The sequence below is a fragment of the Lissotriton helveticus genome, chromosome 10, assembly GCF_964261635.1.
Source record: "Lissotriton helveticus chromosome 10, aLisHel1.1, whole genome shotgun sequence".
In the NCBI taxonomy this organism is placed as follows: Eukaryota; Metazoa; Chordata; class Amphibia; order Caudata; family Salamandridae; genus Lissotriton; species Lissotriton helveticus.
The window spans coordinates 48,853,472-48,871,591 of NC_136071.1; the positions used below are offsets into that span (position 1 = coordinate 48,853,472).

At 46.6% G+C, this 18,120-nt stretch overlaps 1 protein-coding gene across 13 annotated transcripts in view; it reads left to right on the forward strand.

Moving 5' to 3' along the window:
• Nucleotides 1–18,120, forward strand: part of MBD1 (methyl-CpG binding domain protein 1) — a 1,384,891-nt gene that overhangs the window by 823,553 nt on the left and 543,218 nt on the right. For 9 of the 13 annotated variants that reach the window (XM_078664741.1, XM_078664738.1, XM_078664742.1 and 6 more), the window contains one exon: nucleotides 13,922–14,023. The exons of the other annotated variants lie outside the window; for them this stretch is intronic. In XM_078664741.1, the coding sequence (XP_078520867.1) occupies nucleotides 13,922–14,023 (102 nt within the window). The remainder of the gene's footprint in view (nucleotides 1–13,921; nucleotides 14,024–18,120) is intronic. 13 annotated transcript variants of the gene reach the window in all.

Genomic DNA, 18,120 nt, shown 5'->3' on the forward strand with positions numbered 1-18,120 from the left:
GAGAAAGCCACCTTTCTCCGGTCTCAACTTGACCAGGCTAGAAACCGCCCCAGAGAATTGTTTAACATTGTTAAAAAAACAAACTTCCTCTGGCCCTCCTAAACTTGCAGCCTCTGTGGAAAGATGCGAATAAATTGCTAGTTTCTTCTCTACTAAAGTTAACACCATTGAACTATCCTTCTCTTCCCCTCCTCTCCCGCCTCATCCTCCCTCCACCCACTTCACCATCCCTACTATTCCCAACTCACCATCTTCCTCCGCCCCCCCTCCTCCTTCCCGCCAACCGCCCATCCTACTCTCCCTCCCTAGTACTGATAGCTCTCCTTTTCCCCCCGCACTCCAACACCTCGACCCTGCACGCCCCCTCCTTTCCAGCACCCACCCTGCATCTTCACCGACGAATTCCCTTCCCAAAAACAAGGCTTCATGGAGCGTTTTTAAACCAATTTCTGACACCAATATCATCAACATCATCTCTAAACTTAAACCGTCTTCACATTCCAACGACCCCCTCCCTGCCCATTTAGTTCAAGAGCTCAAGCATATCATTGCCCCTATTTGGTCCGACATCATCAACTCCTCACTCTCTTCCGGGTGCGTTCCTACCTCCCTTCAGCTAGGCCAAATATCCCCCATTCTTAAAAACCTCACTGCTGACCACAATGATCTGAACAATCTGCGCCCCATCTCCAACCTTCCTTTCCTCTCTAAAGCCCTTGACAAATGTGTCCTTTTCCAGCTAGATAATCATATCTCCTCTTTCAATCTACTCTACATTCACCAATCTGGATTTAGGAAGGGATGCAGCACAGAAACAGCGATGCTCAATATTACTGATGACATTCATCGCTCTCTTGACAAAGGCGAATCCTCTTTACTTATCCTCCTTGATCTCTCGGCCGCCTTTGATACGGTACATCATCCCACCCTGCTGACCACCCTTAAAGAGCGATTTGGTTTTGAAGGCAATGTACTCAAATGGTTCACATCCTTCCTCCAGAACAGATCACAACAAATTAAGCTCAGTCATTGTCTATCCAAACCCAAACCTATCACTCTCGGGGTACCCCAAGGGTCTATCCTCTCTCCAACCCTTTTCAACCTCTTCATGGAACCCCTCACTATCATTCTCAAACAAGCCAAAATCAGCTACCACCTCTATGCAGACGACACACAACTTTACTACAAGATTAAATCCCACAATGACATTCTTCATCTCAATGACACTCTACTGAAAGTTCAAGCCTGGTTCCACCTTAATCATCTTAAACTGAATCCCCAAAAAACCGAAATCATACTTTTCACCCCTAAACAAAATCCCCTCCCCATTCAAATCTGGATTAAGGACATCGATGCCCTTAATTGCTCCCTCTCCACCTCAAATTCTATCAAATCGCTGGGTATCAGTAATGATCAGAACCTTTGCCTCATCCCCCACATCAAAAATACTGCTAAAAGTGCTCTCTTCACCCTGCACCACCTCCAAAAAATTAAACCTTTCATTCCTGCCGATGATTTTAAAATCGTTGTTCAATCTCTTGTCCTATCCAAGATTGACTACGGTAATGCTACTCTGGCTGGCACACCCAAAGCCCACCTGGCACCGATTAAAGCTGTCCTCAACACAGCAGCTAGACTGATCGCTGACTGTAGAAAATTTGACCACATCTCTCCTGCCCTCATAAATCTTAACTGGCTCCCAATTGAAGGCCGCTCCACATACAAGATAGCCTGCATTACACACAAAGCACTTAACCAAGACACCCCCTCCTACCTTTCAAGTTAACTACATAAAGCAGACTGCACCGGATCCTTGAGAAGTACTAACTCCCTTGTCCTTATCCCTCCTAAACTCAAATGTAAAAAGACCCAATCTCGTGCATTCTCCGGCAATGCCCCTACGATCTGGAACTCTCTTTTCAAAGACCTTCGCTGCAACCCCTCCTACCATCTCTTCAAAAAGAGACTCAAATTACTTCTCCTCAATAAACACTGGGGACCCTAATTTTTATCTATCCTGAATCCTACTAAGTACCCTTCTATCTCTAAGCGCTCTTACCCTACCGCTTTTCCCCCTCCATCATTATGCTCTACCCTCCAAATCCCTCCTCTACTCCCCTCCCATGACCCCTTCACTTACCCAACTCCCTTTTCTTCTTTCTCTCATTCTTCTTCTATTGTTTCTTTTAGTCTTCCTATAAACTAAAAAACTGTAGTCTGTATTTATTATATTCCTGTTAATGTTACTATGTTATCTTCTTTTAACTATGTAAAGCACTCTGATACTCTCAGTCCCAGCAGCGCTATATAAAACCTTTTAACTAAATAAATAAATAAATAAAATAAAGTCCAACAGCACCACCTCTGCAGTACCCTCCAAACCGTCCTAGTCCGACCTTTCAGGCCCATCAATCACCAGTGGGCGGCAGGACTCCATCACCTTGTCCACTGGTTCAGCATCACGTCAGACAGGTGGGTTTTGCAGATTGTCCGAAGGGGCTACTCCCTCCCCTTCAAGACTACCCCTCCATCAATGCCACCTCTATTCCAACGCATTTCGGAGGATCACCTGGCCCTACTCCAACAAGTTACGGCTCTCTTGGCCAGGGGACCCATTGAGTGCGTTCCTGCCCCTGAAGTAGGTTGTGGTTGATATTCCCACCACGTTCTAGTGCCCAAGAAGGACAAGAGCCTGCGTCCTATCTTGGATCTCAGGATCGTCAACCGTTTCCTCCAGAAGGAGAAGTTCAAAATGTTGACACTGGCTCAGGTCCTGCCTGCTCTCGACCCTGGAGACTGGATGGTAGAGTTGGACTGGCAGTATGCCTTTTTTCACATTCCCGTCCTGCCGTCCCACGGGTATTGGAGTGGTGTGGCTCACTGGTTAGAGGCAGCAGACCCGTAAGCAGAGAACAGCTCGGGACCAGGGTTCAATTCCCGACGCGGCAAGGTTGTGGACAATGGTCAAAAACTGACTCGATAATTCTCGCCTCGTGCCTACTCTAACCAGGGAACACACTCGGCAACTCTGGGCATTAAGCTTGCCTCATCTCTACAACGGCCCCACCACAGACGCCAGGGATGCCTGGTTTCACCTTGGAGATACCCAGAAAGGAACCATCTCACAGGGAAAACCAGGACGGGTTCCCCAGCGGTCTTCAGCGCCAGGATACTCCATGGAGTCGCAGTGCGCTTTACAAGTACACCCACATTTACATTTACATTTACCTGCGGTTCACAGTAGGCCACGAGTACTTTCAGTTTACCATATTACCCTTTGGCCTTACCATGCGCCCCTCGGGAGTTCAGGAAAGTGATGGGGGTGGTCGCAGCTCATCTGCGCAGAACTGGGGTTCCAGTCTTCCCCTATCTTGACGACTGGCTGTTGAAGGTAGGCTTGTCCCAGGCTGTCGTCTCCCACCTCCAGACTATGGCCGACCTCCTGCATTCGCTGGGGTTCACCATCAATATGTCGAAGTCACACCTGATTCCCTCTCAGAAGCTCCTTTTCATCGGATCGGTTCTGGACACATCGCTGTTTCGGGCTTATCCTCCGATCAGCGAGTCCGGGATATTCAGGCAATGATTCCGATCTTTCAGCCTCTATCCTGGGTTTCGGTCAGAATGACCCTGAGGCTACTGGGCCTCATGGCCTCCTGCATCCTGCTGGTGGACTATGACAGGTGGCATATGCGGGCTCTGCAGTGGGACCTGAAGTTCTGGTGGGCACAGCATCAGGGGAATCTTTCCGATTGTGTCCAGGACTCGGAGGGCACTGCACACCAATTGCAGTAGTTGCTAACAAACCAGGATTGGGTCAGCGGCAAATTCCTCTCCCTTCCCCAACCAGAGTTCACAGTGGTGACAGATGCATCACTGCTGGGGTGGTTTGGCCACATGGGAGAGGTGGAGATCAGATGCCCCTGGTCTCCGGCGGAGTCCTGGCTCCACATCAACCTTCTGGTGCTTCGGGCTATTCTTCTTGCACTAAAGGCATTGCTTCCCTCTGTCCAGGGAAGAGTAGTGCTGGTGTTCACGGACGCCACCACCACCATGTGGTACTGCAACAAACAGGGCGGGGTTGGGTCGTTGACCCCATGTCAAGAGGCTCTCCGCCTTTGGACATGGCTGGAACTTCGGAGCTTATCTCTGATGTTTCAACACCTGGCAGGTTCTCTGAACGTCAGGGCGGACAAACTCAGCCACAGGTGCATGATGGATCACAAATGGAGTCTTCATTCTGAGGTGGTGCATGGTCTCTTTCAGCAGTGGGGAGAGCCTTGGTTAGTTTTTTCACCGAAGAGAACGCACAATGTCAGCAGTTCTGTGCGTTGGAATTTCCAAGGCTGCACTCGCTAGGCAACGCTTTTCGTCACGAGTGGAGTTACGGTCTTCTATATGCCTTTCAGCCTATACCACTTCTGCTCAGAGTGCTGAAGAAGATCAAGCGCGACCGGGCCCAAGTCCTTCTTATGGCTCCCCCTCCGGATTGGGGTCGAAGAGTATTAGGGGACCTTGCGGCGACGCAGGGAGTGACCTCTGACCTCTGCTCCTGGTCCGGTCGCGCCGCCGCCGCTGCCTGCCTGCCTGGTTGCCCTGCCTGCAGCCCTCACGCTCTCCAGCGCTCGCTCCCCCCGTCCTCCCGGACTTTCCCGCCGCTGTCTCCCTGCGGCCCCGCCCCCTCCCTGCCCATTCGCCGCCCCGCTCCTGCCACCCCGCTCCTGCCACCCAGCTGCTACTCCCTCCCGGGTTTCCCATATTAGGGGACCTCGCGGGAATGCAGGGAGTGACCTCTGACCTCTGCTCCTGGTCAGGTCGCCGCCGCTGCCTGCCTGGTTGCCCTGCCTACAGCCCTCGCGCTTTCCAGCGCTCGCTCCCCCCGTCCTCCCGGACGTTCCCGCCGCTGCCTCCCTGCGGCCCCGCCCCCTCCCTGCCCATTCGCCGCCACCCAGCTGCTCCTCCCTCCCAGCCGCCCTCATATGGAGACCTCGCAGCGACCGCGCAGCGGACGCACGCAGCAGGCGCGCCGCTGGTGCGCCAAAGGCAAGCCCGTCTGCACCGAAGGCAAGCCCGGCTGCGCCCGTCCACGCCTGGACCGCGCCCAGTGCCAGGACCCCTGGCCCTCAACGATGCCAGCCCACCCGACGGACTTACGACGCCGCCACCCTCCACACACTCAACGCCAGCCGGAACCCTGCCTGCTACCGAGCCACCCCGAAACGCACCCACGGACCCTTCACCTGCCAAGCCTGCAAATTCACCTGCCTCCAAACCTGCACCGCACCCGCCAAGCCAGGCACCAGCAACAATCACCTCAAGTGCATCCTGCTCAACACCCGCTCCGTCCACAGACACGCCATCGAACTCGAACCTCCTCAACACAACATCACCAGACGTCGCCTTCCTCACAGAAACCTGGATGAACGCCTCCTCAGCCCCCAACATCGCCATAGCCATCCCGGATGGCTACAAGACCACCCGGAGGGACGCATCAACCAAACCGGAGGAGGCATCGCCATCGTCCACAGAAACACCATCCGAGTCACGACCAACTCCGACGACACCCTCACCGCCGCTGAGCACCTTCACTTCCAGATACACACCGACACCAAGACCACCCTCAGAGGTACTCTCATCTACAGACCCCCGGGACCACGCACCCAATTCAGCGAAACTATCGCAGACTTCGTTAGCCAGCACGCCCTTACCTCCTCAGACTACATCCTCCTAGGGGACCTCAACTTCCACCTGGAAAACAACAATGACAGCAACACAGCAGCCCTACTGGACAACCTCGCCAACCTCGGACTCAAGCAACTGGTGAACACACCCACCCACTACGCCGGCCACACGCTAGACCCCATCTTCTCCTCCAGCAAGCACATCTCCTTCAGCCAATCCACTGGACTACACTGGACAGACCAAAGCTGCGTCCACTTCAACTTCAAGAGAACCACGACCCACCACCACCCGCAACAGGTTCCCCACAGAAGCTGGAGCCAGATCACCACCGACCAGCTCACCAACTCCCTCAGCCAGAACCCTCCCACCAACACGAGGGACCCCAACGAAGCAGCCCGCAACCTCACTCAGTGGCTCACCAACTGCGCCGATGACCTTGCACCACTGAAGAACCCGACCAGGCAGCAAGAGAGCCTCGTGGTTCACCAATGACCTCAAAAACTCCAAGAATACCTGCCGCACCCTCGAAAGCCTGGCGCCACAACCAGACAACAGAAAACATGACAGCCCTCAAGGACGCCACCCGCAAACACCACCAGATGATTCGCAACACCAAAAGGACAACATTCAAAGAACGATTGGACAACAACACCCACAACAGCAAGGGACTCTTCAGCATCGTCAAAGAGCTCTCCAACCCCAGCGCCGGCAACAACGACATCACACCCTCGCAAGACCTCTGCGACTCACTCGCCTCGTTCTTTCACCGCAAGATCGCCAACATACACAACAGCTTCGACGCACAGACCACGCACCGAACCAGCGCCCCCCCACCACCACCCTCTGCACCTGGACCCCGGTCAGCACTGAAGACACCACCCGCATGATGACCACCATCCACTCTGGCTCCCCAACCGACCCCTGTCCACACCACATCTTCAACAAAGCAGACTCCATCATCGCACCCCATCTCTGGGACATCATTAACTGCTCCTTCACATCCGCCACCTTCCCGGAGAGCTGGAAACATGCCGATCTCAGCGCCCTCCTGAAGAAACCCACCGCGGACCCCACGGACCTCAAGAACTTCCGCCCCATCTTGCTCCTCCCTTTTCCTGCCAAAGTCAACGAGAAGACCGTCAACAAACAACTCTCCGCCTTCCTTGAGACGAACGGATCCCTCGACCCCTCGCTGTCCGGTTTCCGTGCAAACCACAGCACCGAGACCGCCCTCATCGCAGCTACCACATCAGGTCCCTGCTCGACAAAGGGGAAACAGCTGCCCTCATCCTCCTAGACCTCTCTGCAGCCTTCGACACCGTATGCCACCGCACCCTGATACAGCGCCTCAGCAACACCGGAATCCAAGGAACGGCCTTTGAGTGGATCATCTCGTTCCTCGCCGGAAGAACCCAGAGAGTCCGCCTCCCCCGTTCCGATCCGCGGCCACCGAAGTCATCTGCGGCGTTCCGCAAGGATCCTAGCTCAGCCCCACCCTCTTCAACATCTACATGAGCCCCCTTGCAGCCATCGCACGCCAACACAACCTCAACATCATCTCCTACGCTGACAACACCCAACTAATACTCTCCCTCACCAACGACCCCACCACCGCCAGAGCCAGCCTCCAGGAAGGAATGAAAGAAGTCGCGGAATGGATGAGGCTCAACCGTCTGAAACTGAACTCAGACAAGACGGAAGTACTCATCCTGGGACCTTCCCCCTCTGCCTGGGACGACTCCTGGTGGCCCCCGGCCCTGGGCTCCGCCCCCAAGCCAACGGACCATGCACGCAACCTGGGCTTCATCCTGGACTCCTCCCTCACGATGACCAAACAAGTCAACGCCGTGTCGTCATCCTGTTTCAACACCCTGCGCATGCTCCGAAAGATCTTCCGGTGGATCCCCACCGAAACCAGGAAGACGGTCACCCAGGCCCTCGTCACCAGCGACTGGACTACAGAAACACCCTCTACGCGGGAACCACAGCTAAACTCCAGAAAAGACTCCAGCGCATATAGAACGCTTCTGCACGACTCATCCTGGACATCCCCCGTCACGGCCACATCTCTGCCCATCTGAAAGACCTGCACTGGCTCCCCGTCGGCAAGAGGATCACGTTCAGACTCCTCACCCACGCACACAAGGCTCTCCACGACATGGGTCCCAAATACCTCAACAGCCGCCTCACATTCTACACTCCCACCTGCCAGCTCCGATCAGCTAGCCTCGCCACCGTCCCACGAATCCGCAGAACCACCGCCGGAGGAAGATCCTTCTCCTACCTGGCGGCCAAGACATGGAACTCCCTCCCCACCCACCTTCGGCTGACCCAGGACCATCTCTCCTTTAGGAAATAACTCAAGACCTGGCTGTTCGAGAAGTAGCGTCTCCCTCTCCTCCCAGCGCCTTGAGACCCTAGCGGGTGAGTAGCGCGCTTTACAAATTTGCTGATTGATTGATTGATTGAAAGAGTCTGGTATCCCGAGCTATTACACATGGCCATCGATCCTCCGATCAGACTGCCTCTTTGGGAGTATCTTCTGTCGCAGCAGCAGGGAACGGTCCTCCAACCCAACCTGTCCAGCCTCTACCTCCTTGCGTGGGGATTGAGCGGCAACAGTTGACAGCTTTTGACCTTCCTCCCAAAGACTGTAATGTTATCTTGGCAGCCAGGTGTCCCTCGCCAAAACGGTATACACCTGTAGATGGAACAAGTTTGTGGCATGGTGCACAGCAAAGGCTGTGGATCCCCTTTCTGCTCCCCTTTCAGTGGTTCTCCTCTTCATTCTTTCTTTGGCCCAGCAGGGCTCTGCTTCTGGGCACTCTCAAAGGCTATTTTTTGGCCATTTTGGCCTTCCTGCTGCTGCCTGACCAGCCTTCTCTTTTCAAGTCCCCTATTGTAAATCACTTCTTTAAGGGCATTACTCACTTATTTTCTCCAACCCCTTTTGTGATGCCTCAGTGGGACTTGAACCTAGTTCTCACCTATCTTATGTCCGCTCCCTTTGAGCCGCTACATAACTGTCCTCTCAGGCTTCTGACTCTAAAGGCTGCTCTTCTAGTTGCCATCACCTCTGCTCGCAGGGTGAGTGAGCTTCAAGCCCTTTATTCTAAGCCTCCTTTCCTGGTTGTTGATCCGGACAAAGTTGTCCTTCGCACTAGGCCTTCTTTCCCTCCCAAAGTGGATACCTCTTTCACATAGGACAAACCATCACTTTGCCCACCTTTTTCCTGCCCTGCATCCTTCTAAAGAGGAAGAGAGGCTCTACTGTCTGGATCCAAAATATGCACTTTCATTCTACCTGGTTCGTACAAAACAATTCCGGGTGGATGATCAGCTCTTTGTTGGCTACATGGGCGCCAAGAAAGGTCGGGCTGTGCAAAAACGGACCATGTCCCAATGGGTCTTTCTTTGAATCAAAATCTGCTACTCCTTAGTGAAAAAGGAACCTCTAGTAGGACTGCTTGCCCATTCCACCAGGGCGACGGCAGCCACTACTGCTTTGGGACTTGGAGTTCCCCTTCATTACATCTGCCAGGCAGCCACGTGGGCTTCATTGCACACGTTTACCAAACTCTACGGCCTGGACAGCCAAGTCCGGAGAGACGGCTTCTTTGGCTGTACCTTTCTCCAGGACTTTCTGGTGTGAACTTGGTTCACAGACCCCCCACCGCCGGGGGTTGGTATTGTTGGGATATCTATGCTAAGGTAGGAATCCATAACTAATTGTCTATTTCGGAAATTCTGAACCGGACGCCACTTGACGTTATCGGGAGACCCGTATCCCATTTACATGTTCCTTGTCCATTTTGTCCACAAACCTAAAAGACTTACTTCAAAATACATATGATCTTTGTCTTTTACTTATTAAGCCCTGAAGAAGACCCAAGAGGGAAGAAACGCATCGTCTGTCTCGTCAAAATGTGTGCTGATATTTTAAAGAATTTGAAAGAATAAAAGGAATAGTTTTTCTACAGCAAAAATATCGTTTTTTCATTTGGGAAGACATTTTCTTTATTGTTCTGTTGTGTACAATAAAGGTTATGGACATTACCTTCTTGTCACTTATCTAATTATTTGTTCTTAGAGTGCAGGATCATCTTTGTTCAAATTCGGGTGTTGGGGTTGTATACCACTCCATTGGGGATGCATGAAGGTCCCGTCCTGGGTCCTTTGCACCTAGCTCCAATTAAGATAGCATAGCCATTATACGCTATGACAACTGGTGCAGGGTCTTTCCTTGTGCGCTTATATATATATATATATCTTTGTCTGTTTTACAGCCTGATTCCATATCTGTCCAATATTCTAACTGGATACCTTCTTTTGAGATTTCCATGGGTTGGGTTGTACATCATTTTGACCGATTGGGCCAAGGGTGGTTGTAAGTGTTTGCTGTTGTCAAGGTTTCATTTTCCTGTCTTTTTTTTAGGCTGATGATTGTAACAGCCTCTCAAGATACTTTGTAGCATTTGCATTATCTTAATTTTGAGTCACCAAGGGTATATGACGTGCACACAGGTGTAGTGTAGTTGTTGGGTACATATTTAGATACAGCTTTGCTATATGTAGTAAGACAGGATATGTATTATAGTTTTTGCAAATCTTACTATGAGTTGCAGTTTGCTTCTCTCTTCACCGTAGTTTTGTGTGACTCTTATCCTATAGATATAGGTCCCTTTCTCTCTCGCTCTCTCTCTATATTCTCTCTCTCTCTATATATATATATATGTGTGTGTGTGTGTGTGTGTGTGTGTGTGTGTGTGTGTGTGTGTGTGTGTGTGTGTGTGGATATATATATCTGTGTATATGTTTATATATTTGTTTTTATATATGTATTAAGAGTATGGATCGTTATATGTATGTAGTGTATGAGCTATAGAGATTTGGGCATTGTTAGTTCATTATTTATGGCTTATTCATTTCTGGATAATTGCAATCTTTCCGTCTCTATGGGTTCTATGCGGTGTAGTACCCTTCTAGTAGTCATTCCTTCTAATGATGTTTTCTCCAAGGATAGACTTTGATTTAAATCAGTTTTTGTTCTTGGAATAGTCTTTCTGACTTTATGATGAATGCATTTATTCATCTAAGCTCTAACGTGGATGAGTTCTAGATTTGTTAGGACAGGTTCTTTTGAATAGTTCCTTACTAGTGTAGGGAACTGTACTTTACAGGGTATTCGTTATTGTCTCTGGCCCTTCTAGCCCTAGGCTCATTTCACCCTTTAGGGGTCATGTACTGCTGTCCTGCTGTTGACTGTTGTCTTCTGACACTGTTATTCAGCTGCCCTCAGGCATGGTTTTTTCCATGCTTGTTGGGTTCTTTTTATTTATATTTTCTGTGGTCCTTGTCGCAGGTTTTATAAAGAGCACTTGCTCTTTTTCTTCTAATTCCTACGTATATATTGTTAATTTCGACCGGCTGGTTCTCTCTGAGAACGTTTGCAGGATTAGTTTACAGACCCTCCTCTGGGTGGGTATAGCTATGGTATTTAGTTAAAAAGTTAAGGAATTTGAGGCTATATGTCTCTATCAAATGAACAAGTTACTTACCTTCGGTAATGCATTATCTGGTAGAGACAGTCTAGCCGCAGATTCCTTACCACCCTACCCATCCTGCCTAATCGGAGAACGATTTGAGGTGTAAGAGGTATTTCCTTTTACAACCCTAGTTTATACACCGGTGGTAAGTGTTCAAGTAGCTATGTGCTTCATCAAACCGTTTGATCTTTCCATATGGACCTTATCTGGGTGTAAGGGTTTTACCCCTCATTAGTACGAGTTTTATACACCAGTGAGTGTTTCATGTATTTGTGTGATTGAAGAACCATTTGGTCTTACCTTGTAGATCTTGACTTGGTATTGCCATAGATTTAATTTCTGTTTTCTAGTTATTGTTTCAAAGATACATTGATCCTTTTTGGCACACTGTTTCCCCAGTCAGTTTCTATAGTGGCTCCGCGTTGTGGCGTGGGAGGTTTCAGAGAAGAAACTGACGTCCACGTGCCGGAGAGGACATATGACTCCACTGATGTCACAATCAGAGTCAACGTAATCACTGAGTCTCACTATGCCGTCCCTCAGCACGCTGAGGTACAGCTGAAAATGTTCTAGATCTAGTCTGACACCTGGGGAGAATTCAGAAGTTAAGGAATCTGAAGCTAGACTATATCTCTGCCAGATAATGCGTTACTGAAAGTAAGTAACTTGTTCTTTAAGACCACAAAAGTACAGCCACATAGGTTTTTGGAAACGTTTCGAATTTAGCTAAGGAACTTGTAAGCAGATTGTTCCTTGGTTAAGGCATATGCCCATAGGAACTTGAGTAACCAAGTAGAACGTTTCTATATAGAGGTCTTAAGGAATTTAAAATGAGGTTTCTTTGTTTTTGACATCCAAAGATCTCCTTAACTTAATACTTTAATGCTGTAAAATATTGAATGAAAGCATATTTTCCTGTACGATAAGTCCCGAAATCCCTCAATAAATTTTTGCAATGGCAATGAATGTCTCCATATTAGTGATGTTTTTCTCCAGATGCTTGCCTCTCAGCATCTAAGGTGGAATTACTTCATTGATTGCAGAAGTTCCACATGGCCATTAAAATCTTGACACCTTTAATATTACATAAGAAAAGAAAATAATTTATTTGAATTTAAAAATCCAATTGAAACCTTCTGCGAACTATGATTAGCCTGCTGTCCTGTTTTATCTATTGTCTCCAGGCTAAAAACAATAACAGCCATGAATGTGGACATAAGACCGAATCTGAGGCCAATGCAGTGTACGTTTTCTGGGAACATTGAGAAATATTCCCAAGAGAAACAGATGCGGTATCTTCCCTTGGAACCCCACATACTTGAATAACTAGAGTTACTTGGTCGTCCATTTCTTAGCCTTTATGCCCAAGGAGACCTGGAATGTTAAATAAAAGGCACATTTGTGGGAGTCTTAAATCCTGCTAAAACCAACATGTTCTCCCTATCCTACCTTGCCACGCTTCTATTGCAAACATCCTAAATGTATAGCTTTCCCTACTTTAATAGGTAGGTGTGGTTGGATAAAGAGTGAAACATGTTCCATACTTCACTTGTGTATCATGGAAGTGTGCATATTTTCCAATGATCATCTCAGAATTTGATCTTCAACAATCAGTGACTTTTCTAGTTGTAATTCTATTCACTTACAGAATGCACTCTTGATATACTAATTAAAAGACTAGCAATTCAATATTGCTTTAAGAGGAGAGAAGCCTTTAAAACTACCTCCTCGCTACCTTTGGTCTTAATACCAGCAGTCAGATGTAAAGTCCCCCGCACCAGAAAGACCAGATCGGGAGGCCGCTCCTTCTCCTTCCTCGCGGCCAAAGCATGGAACGCCCTTCCGCTCCACCTCAGACAGACAACATCGCTCCCCATCTTCGCAAGAAACCTCAAAACCTGGCTCTTCGACAGACCCCCTCCTTGATGGAATGGAACCTGCACCCCCCCCCCACCCCTAGCGCCTTGAGACCCTCACGGGTGAGTAGTCGCGCTCTAACAAACTCCTGATTGATTGATTGATTGATTGAAAGTATGTATGACATTTTTGAAGATCTATTGTTGAATCTGCTATTTGGTGTGAATTAACTAATTCCAAAATAAGAGGAGTGGCAAATACTACATTGAATGTCACAAATGGGCTGGACTACATAAACTGCTATTGCCTAGAGATTTTCTCAAAACAGTTTATTTCATTCTTTGTATTAAACTATTACTTAACTGTAGTATGTTAAGCATGGTACTCTGTAGCAGCAAACTATCAGTAATTTATGTTTTAAAGGCAAACTACCCATTCTTCCTGTGGCCATACAGCTCCTGTTTTTTGCACAGCTGTAGTGTAGTGCTTTCTTCCTGATCTAACACGTTACTTATCTTTGTAGCATATCTGCCAGTCCTTTCCAGGCTACCATTCAACCACAAAAATGTCTTCCATGGTCAGCAATCTCTTCAGATATGTTGAGCTCAATAACATAACCATTTAACTCCCCTACTGTCTCTTCTTACACAGGCCTACCACTTACTTTGTACTGTGCCTCCTGCAGCAGTGCATTAGTGCTGCCTCACCATCGTCTTGCTTGGTCAAATTTGAAATCTTCCCAGTGGGAGCAATTGTTCCCAGAAATGGAGGCATAAAGAACGTGCCTGGAATCCAGATACAAGTGGTGCCCAATCTATCTTTTTGTTCTGTTACAGAAAAAGCACCTGAACAGGTTAGACTTCTGCTCTTTAAAAGTTCCATTCATCAAACTCGAGAGGTTGGAGGACACTCTGCAGTGCAAAGCTGTGGTCACAAAGGTGGGACATTCTACATGCTGCTTCTGACAGGAAATAACACAGCCTAAATTTGCCAACATGGAAATCGATTCAATGGGAATTGGCACACAAAACAAACCTATGGATACTCTAAAGTGAAATTCTAATGACTCCCAAACGTTTTATGCTTCTCCAAATTATTTCCATAGCTTCATTGGCTGGCAGACTGTCTAGCCTGTTGCTAACATGCTTAACTATTAGTTTGAACCTTTTAGTGTAGCAAAGAAGCTTGCCATCCACCGATATTGCCATCTGATTGCAACCTGCATTTTCAGATTGTGCACCCTACCCTCTTGCCTGCCTTAATGTTTCAGTTGAGTGATCGACATACATATTTCATTGTGTATGTGTGTGTGTGTGTATATATATATATATATATATATATATATATATATATATATATAACGTTACTTGGTGCTTTTATGGCACATAATGCAGTGGTATAAAAACCCTCATAACATGGGGCACTATAAAACATGTTAAGCATTTCAGTTGCCTGTGAATTGCAGGTTTCATCATCACAACAACCCCCAAAATACTCAGCAAGCGCTTTAATATCGTGAGGGATACTAGGATTATGCTGCATTGAGGACCAAAGTATTCAGTAGGGTTATCTAAATTACCTATATTTATTTATAGGAGCTAGAAACAACATTTTTGGTGAAATCTGAAAGTTTTGCAAACTATGAGACAAATATGGTAAAACCATAATTATGTGGTACACGCTACTGGTACACAATCACCTAAATCCACTAACCCTTTCCTTTGTTTTATCAAGATTGTATTGCAAAATAGAATGCATAAGCATTCTAACTCCATTCACTGCCCTGGAGACGGCTTCTTGTAGGACTGCAACATTCAACGCAACTCAGTTGTTTTCTTCTATAGTTATTTGTCTAGTTTGTCTTTCGGTAGAAATCATAATGGTCAATGAGACTTCAAGCAAAGTCCAGATAGTTGATATATACGTAGAAAATAGTAGAACAGTCTTTTCTCCTTTACTCAGTTGGGAAAGGAAATTAGATACTAGTCTACATCATAATTGCACCTGTCTAATGCACTGTTATCCTAATAACAGCCTTAATTTCCAACACAGGAATATTCCCAAACGTTTGTTCAGTGTGTTTTTTCCAGAGCAGAGTAAAAATTCTGTTCCCATAAAATTTAAGTTAAATTGGCATGTAGAACTTTAGTAAGGGGAGAAGCAGGCTATTTTATAGTCAATGACTCAGTTGTTTTAGTGGTGCTTTTTTACCATAGTTGAGAAGAGTAAAAAAAGTTTTGATTGGTGTGAGTTCTTTCCCTGTTTACTTGAAGAGTCTAGCCTTAATAGTGTATATATGCGACCTGCCTTGAGTAAATGGGGATGGTAGGAGATACCTCACTGACCCAAACAAAAATAAACTTCCAGCAAGTGGTTTTGCTATTTTCCAGGTGTACCTGGTGCTCACTGATTGGTTCAGCTCATAGAAACATTATTGAATGCTCGCTGAACTAATATTTTTGTCTATGCCATGCAACCTATGATATTTCCTAGAAATAGTATTTCCATGTATAGTTCTTTTGTTGAACATTTTCTTTTGCTCTGAAGCAGGTAGAGTTTTGTGACCTGCATAGTAAAGTACCAGTCTTACAGTTCTTTGCCAGCCAAATGTTCTTCCATGGTTAACTTACCTCTTAATTGGCAAGATGTGACCGTATTATTTCCTGTCAGATTGCATCATGATGCACAAGTATGCCTGCATGTGATAACTTCCAATGAATATTTATACCTCCCGTTCATTTAGGCTGTATTATACGGATATACTGTCAACTCCTAGGAGGCTCAGGAACAATATACATATGTCATGTATTGAGTTAACTTGGATGTTGATAGTGATTGGAACTTTGATCAAATGCACAACGATCGCAGTCTGCACTGATGGAGACAAAGTGTGTCATACATTAGACTAATTTGAGTGCACTCAATTCTTTGGCATTATATCTAACTATCTATTTCGTACTGTTCTATTCAGTCAACTGTGAAAGTATAAAAACAGATAATCCGTTTTACTCTGGCTGCTGTCATTTGACGATGAATAAATTGGTTGTTCTGTTTTGTTGTTTGTGAACTGAAGCTTTCATTAGAGTAAGTATTCAGTGGCATGATAGGCAACTCTTTTTCAGTGATAGGAGTCACCAAAATGCTAGTACCTTTCTTCATTATTGTCTTTTTAATTTTTTTTATCCCTGACCTTCTTCTCCAGATCTTGATGAAGTAAAATCCTTTGTGGATTTTTGGTGTCTTGTCTAGATTAGGGTCAATACTGTTATAGTAATCCTTCCTTTCTGTTCATGAACAGAGGTTAGTTTTCTTTGCTTTACTTGTGGTCTGACCTCAAAAGATATTTTTTCAATCCACTGGAGAGGGCACCCCATAGAATTACAACATATCAGTGCAGTTTTTTTGAAAACATTTTTTTTACTGTAGTTCACGCTCCAATTTGATTTGGTGTTGCCATCATAACGAGCAGTGTGACTTAAGCACAGCTTAGATAGTTGCTGTTATTCGCTACACTGGATCAGATTTAACCCCTTCGGTGCTCATGACGGAGCGGTTCCGTCATGAGCGTCGGCTGAGCTGTGCTCATGACGGAACCGTTCCGTCATGACCACACCCGTTTCTTAGAACGTTCAGCACAGCGCGAAAATTCGCGCCGTGCTGAACGGGTTAAATACTTCTGATGGCTGTTAACTCACTGGTGCTTCTAAAGAGCAGATAGAAGCTTTCAAATGGAATGTGTTAAAAATATGTATTTCCTCTCTGTAGGTTTTTCAACTCCTCTGTAGATTTTTCAGCTACTGAGGAGTAAATAAAAGTACCTTATAAATGTTGCTTTGATTGTATGATATATTTGTGTCTGACGCAAATGCTTTGACTACCTTAAATCCCTAACTCCCCAATAAAGATCACTGACAACTCAGAAGAGGAAGAGATTAAGTTTAGACTCCAATGCTATACAGTGCTAGTGGATTACACTCATCAGTCTAGTATGAGTTGCATACTTATGACTAACCTGTTTCAGATTAACAGGCTTTGTTTACAGCTGTAATTAGAAATGCAGCAGACATATTACACGTTGATATAGCTAAGCAAAAGCAGAAATCTGCTTTTACATTGAAGTAGCTTGCTAAATCCTTCCTTTTTAACAAGGTGATAATGGATATGATCTGTCTAGTCATGAAGCAAAGGAAAATGTCTTGCCACTGAACTGAATCAGAAAACTATTCATGCAAATCCAAAAGAGTATGAGAGCTAAAAATGTGGATGCTTTATCAAAGATCGTATTTGCTCAAGGAGTCTGTCTCGGATCATCTAAAGTTACATGCTTTATGAAAACAGGTGGTTTTAGTGGTTCTGTCGTCACCAAATTATTTTTGTAGTCCTCTCAAAAAGCCTGCCAGGATGATATGGATGGAGCCACCGTTTATTTTGGTGAATCTGCAGATCAGAGTCTGAAAAGAGCTGAGCGCTCTGCACTGCCAGGGCTCTGACCCTGTTTTCAACCTCAGTTAAGTTTCATACGCAGTATAAGAAATCTAGAGGTGACTTGCTTTAATTTGGGCGATAGCAGTCTTCAAACTGGGTGGCGGACCACATACATGGTGATAGTGTCAAGGTTTTTCATCCTCCTCTTTCGTTCCTTTTTGATTTCTTTCAAGAATGTGTTCATCGACCCCGATTGCATGTTAGGTAGCAGTTTTTCTTCCAAGATAGCAGAAACCTCCCTAAAACCAGTAGGACTTACAGATTGTCAAATAGGGTTGTAGTCTGGCATTTCTTGGGAAACCTATCACTGTTTCCTCATCAAACCCAATTTAAACATGTTTTTTCATGGCAATAACTGTATTGTTGTAGGAAGCTGTGCCAGAAGTAGGTGCACCCTCCTTCTGAGAGAGTGAGATGTTTTGCTATATTTCCTCATTCCGCTGTTTATTTTCTGAGAAATAGAATCTCAGAATGTTCGTCCAGTTGCCTGGCTTTAGAGGAGCTGGACTGTATGGTATTTATATCTACAGAAGGCTTATTTCAACATCCT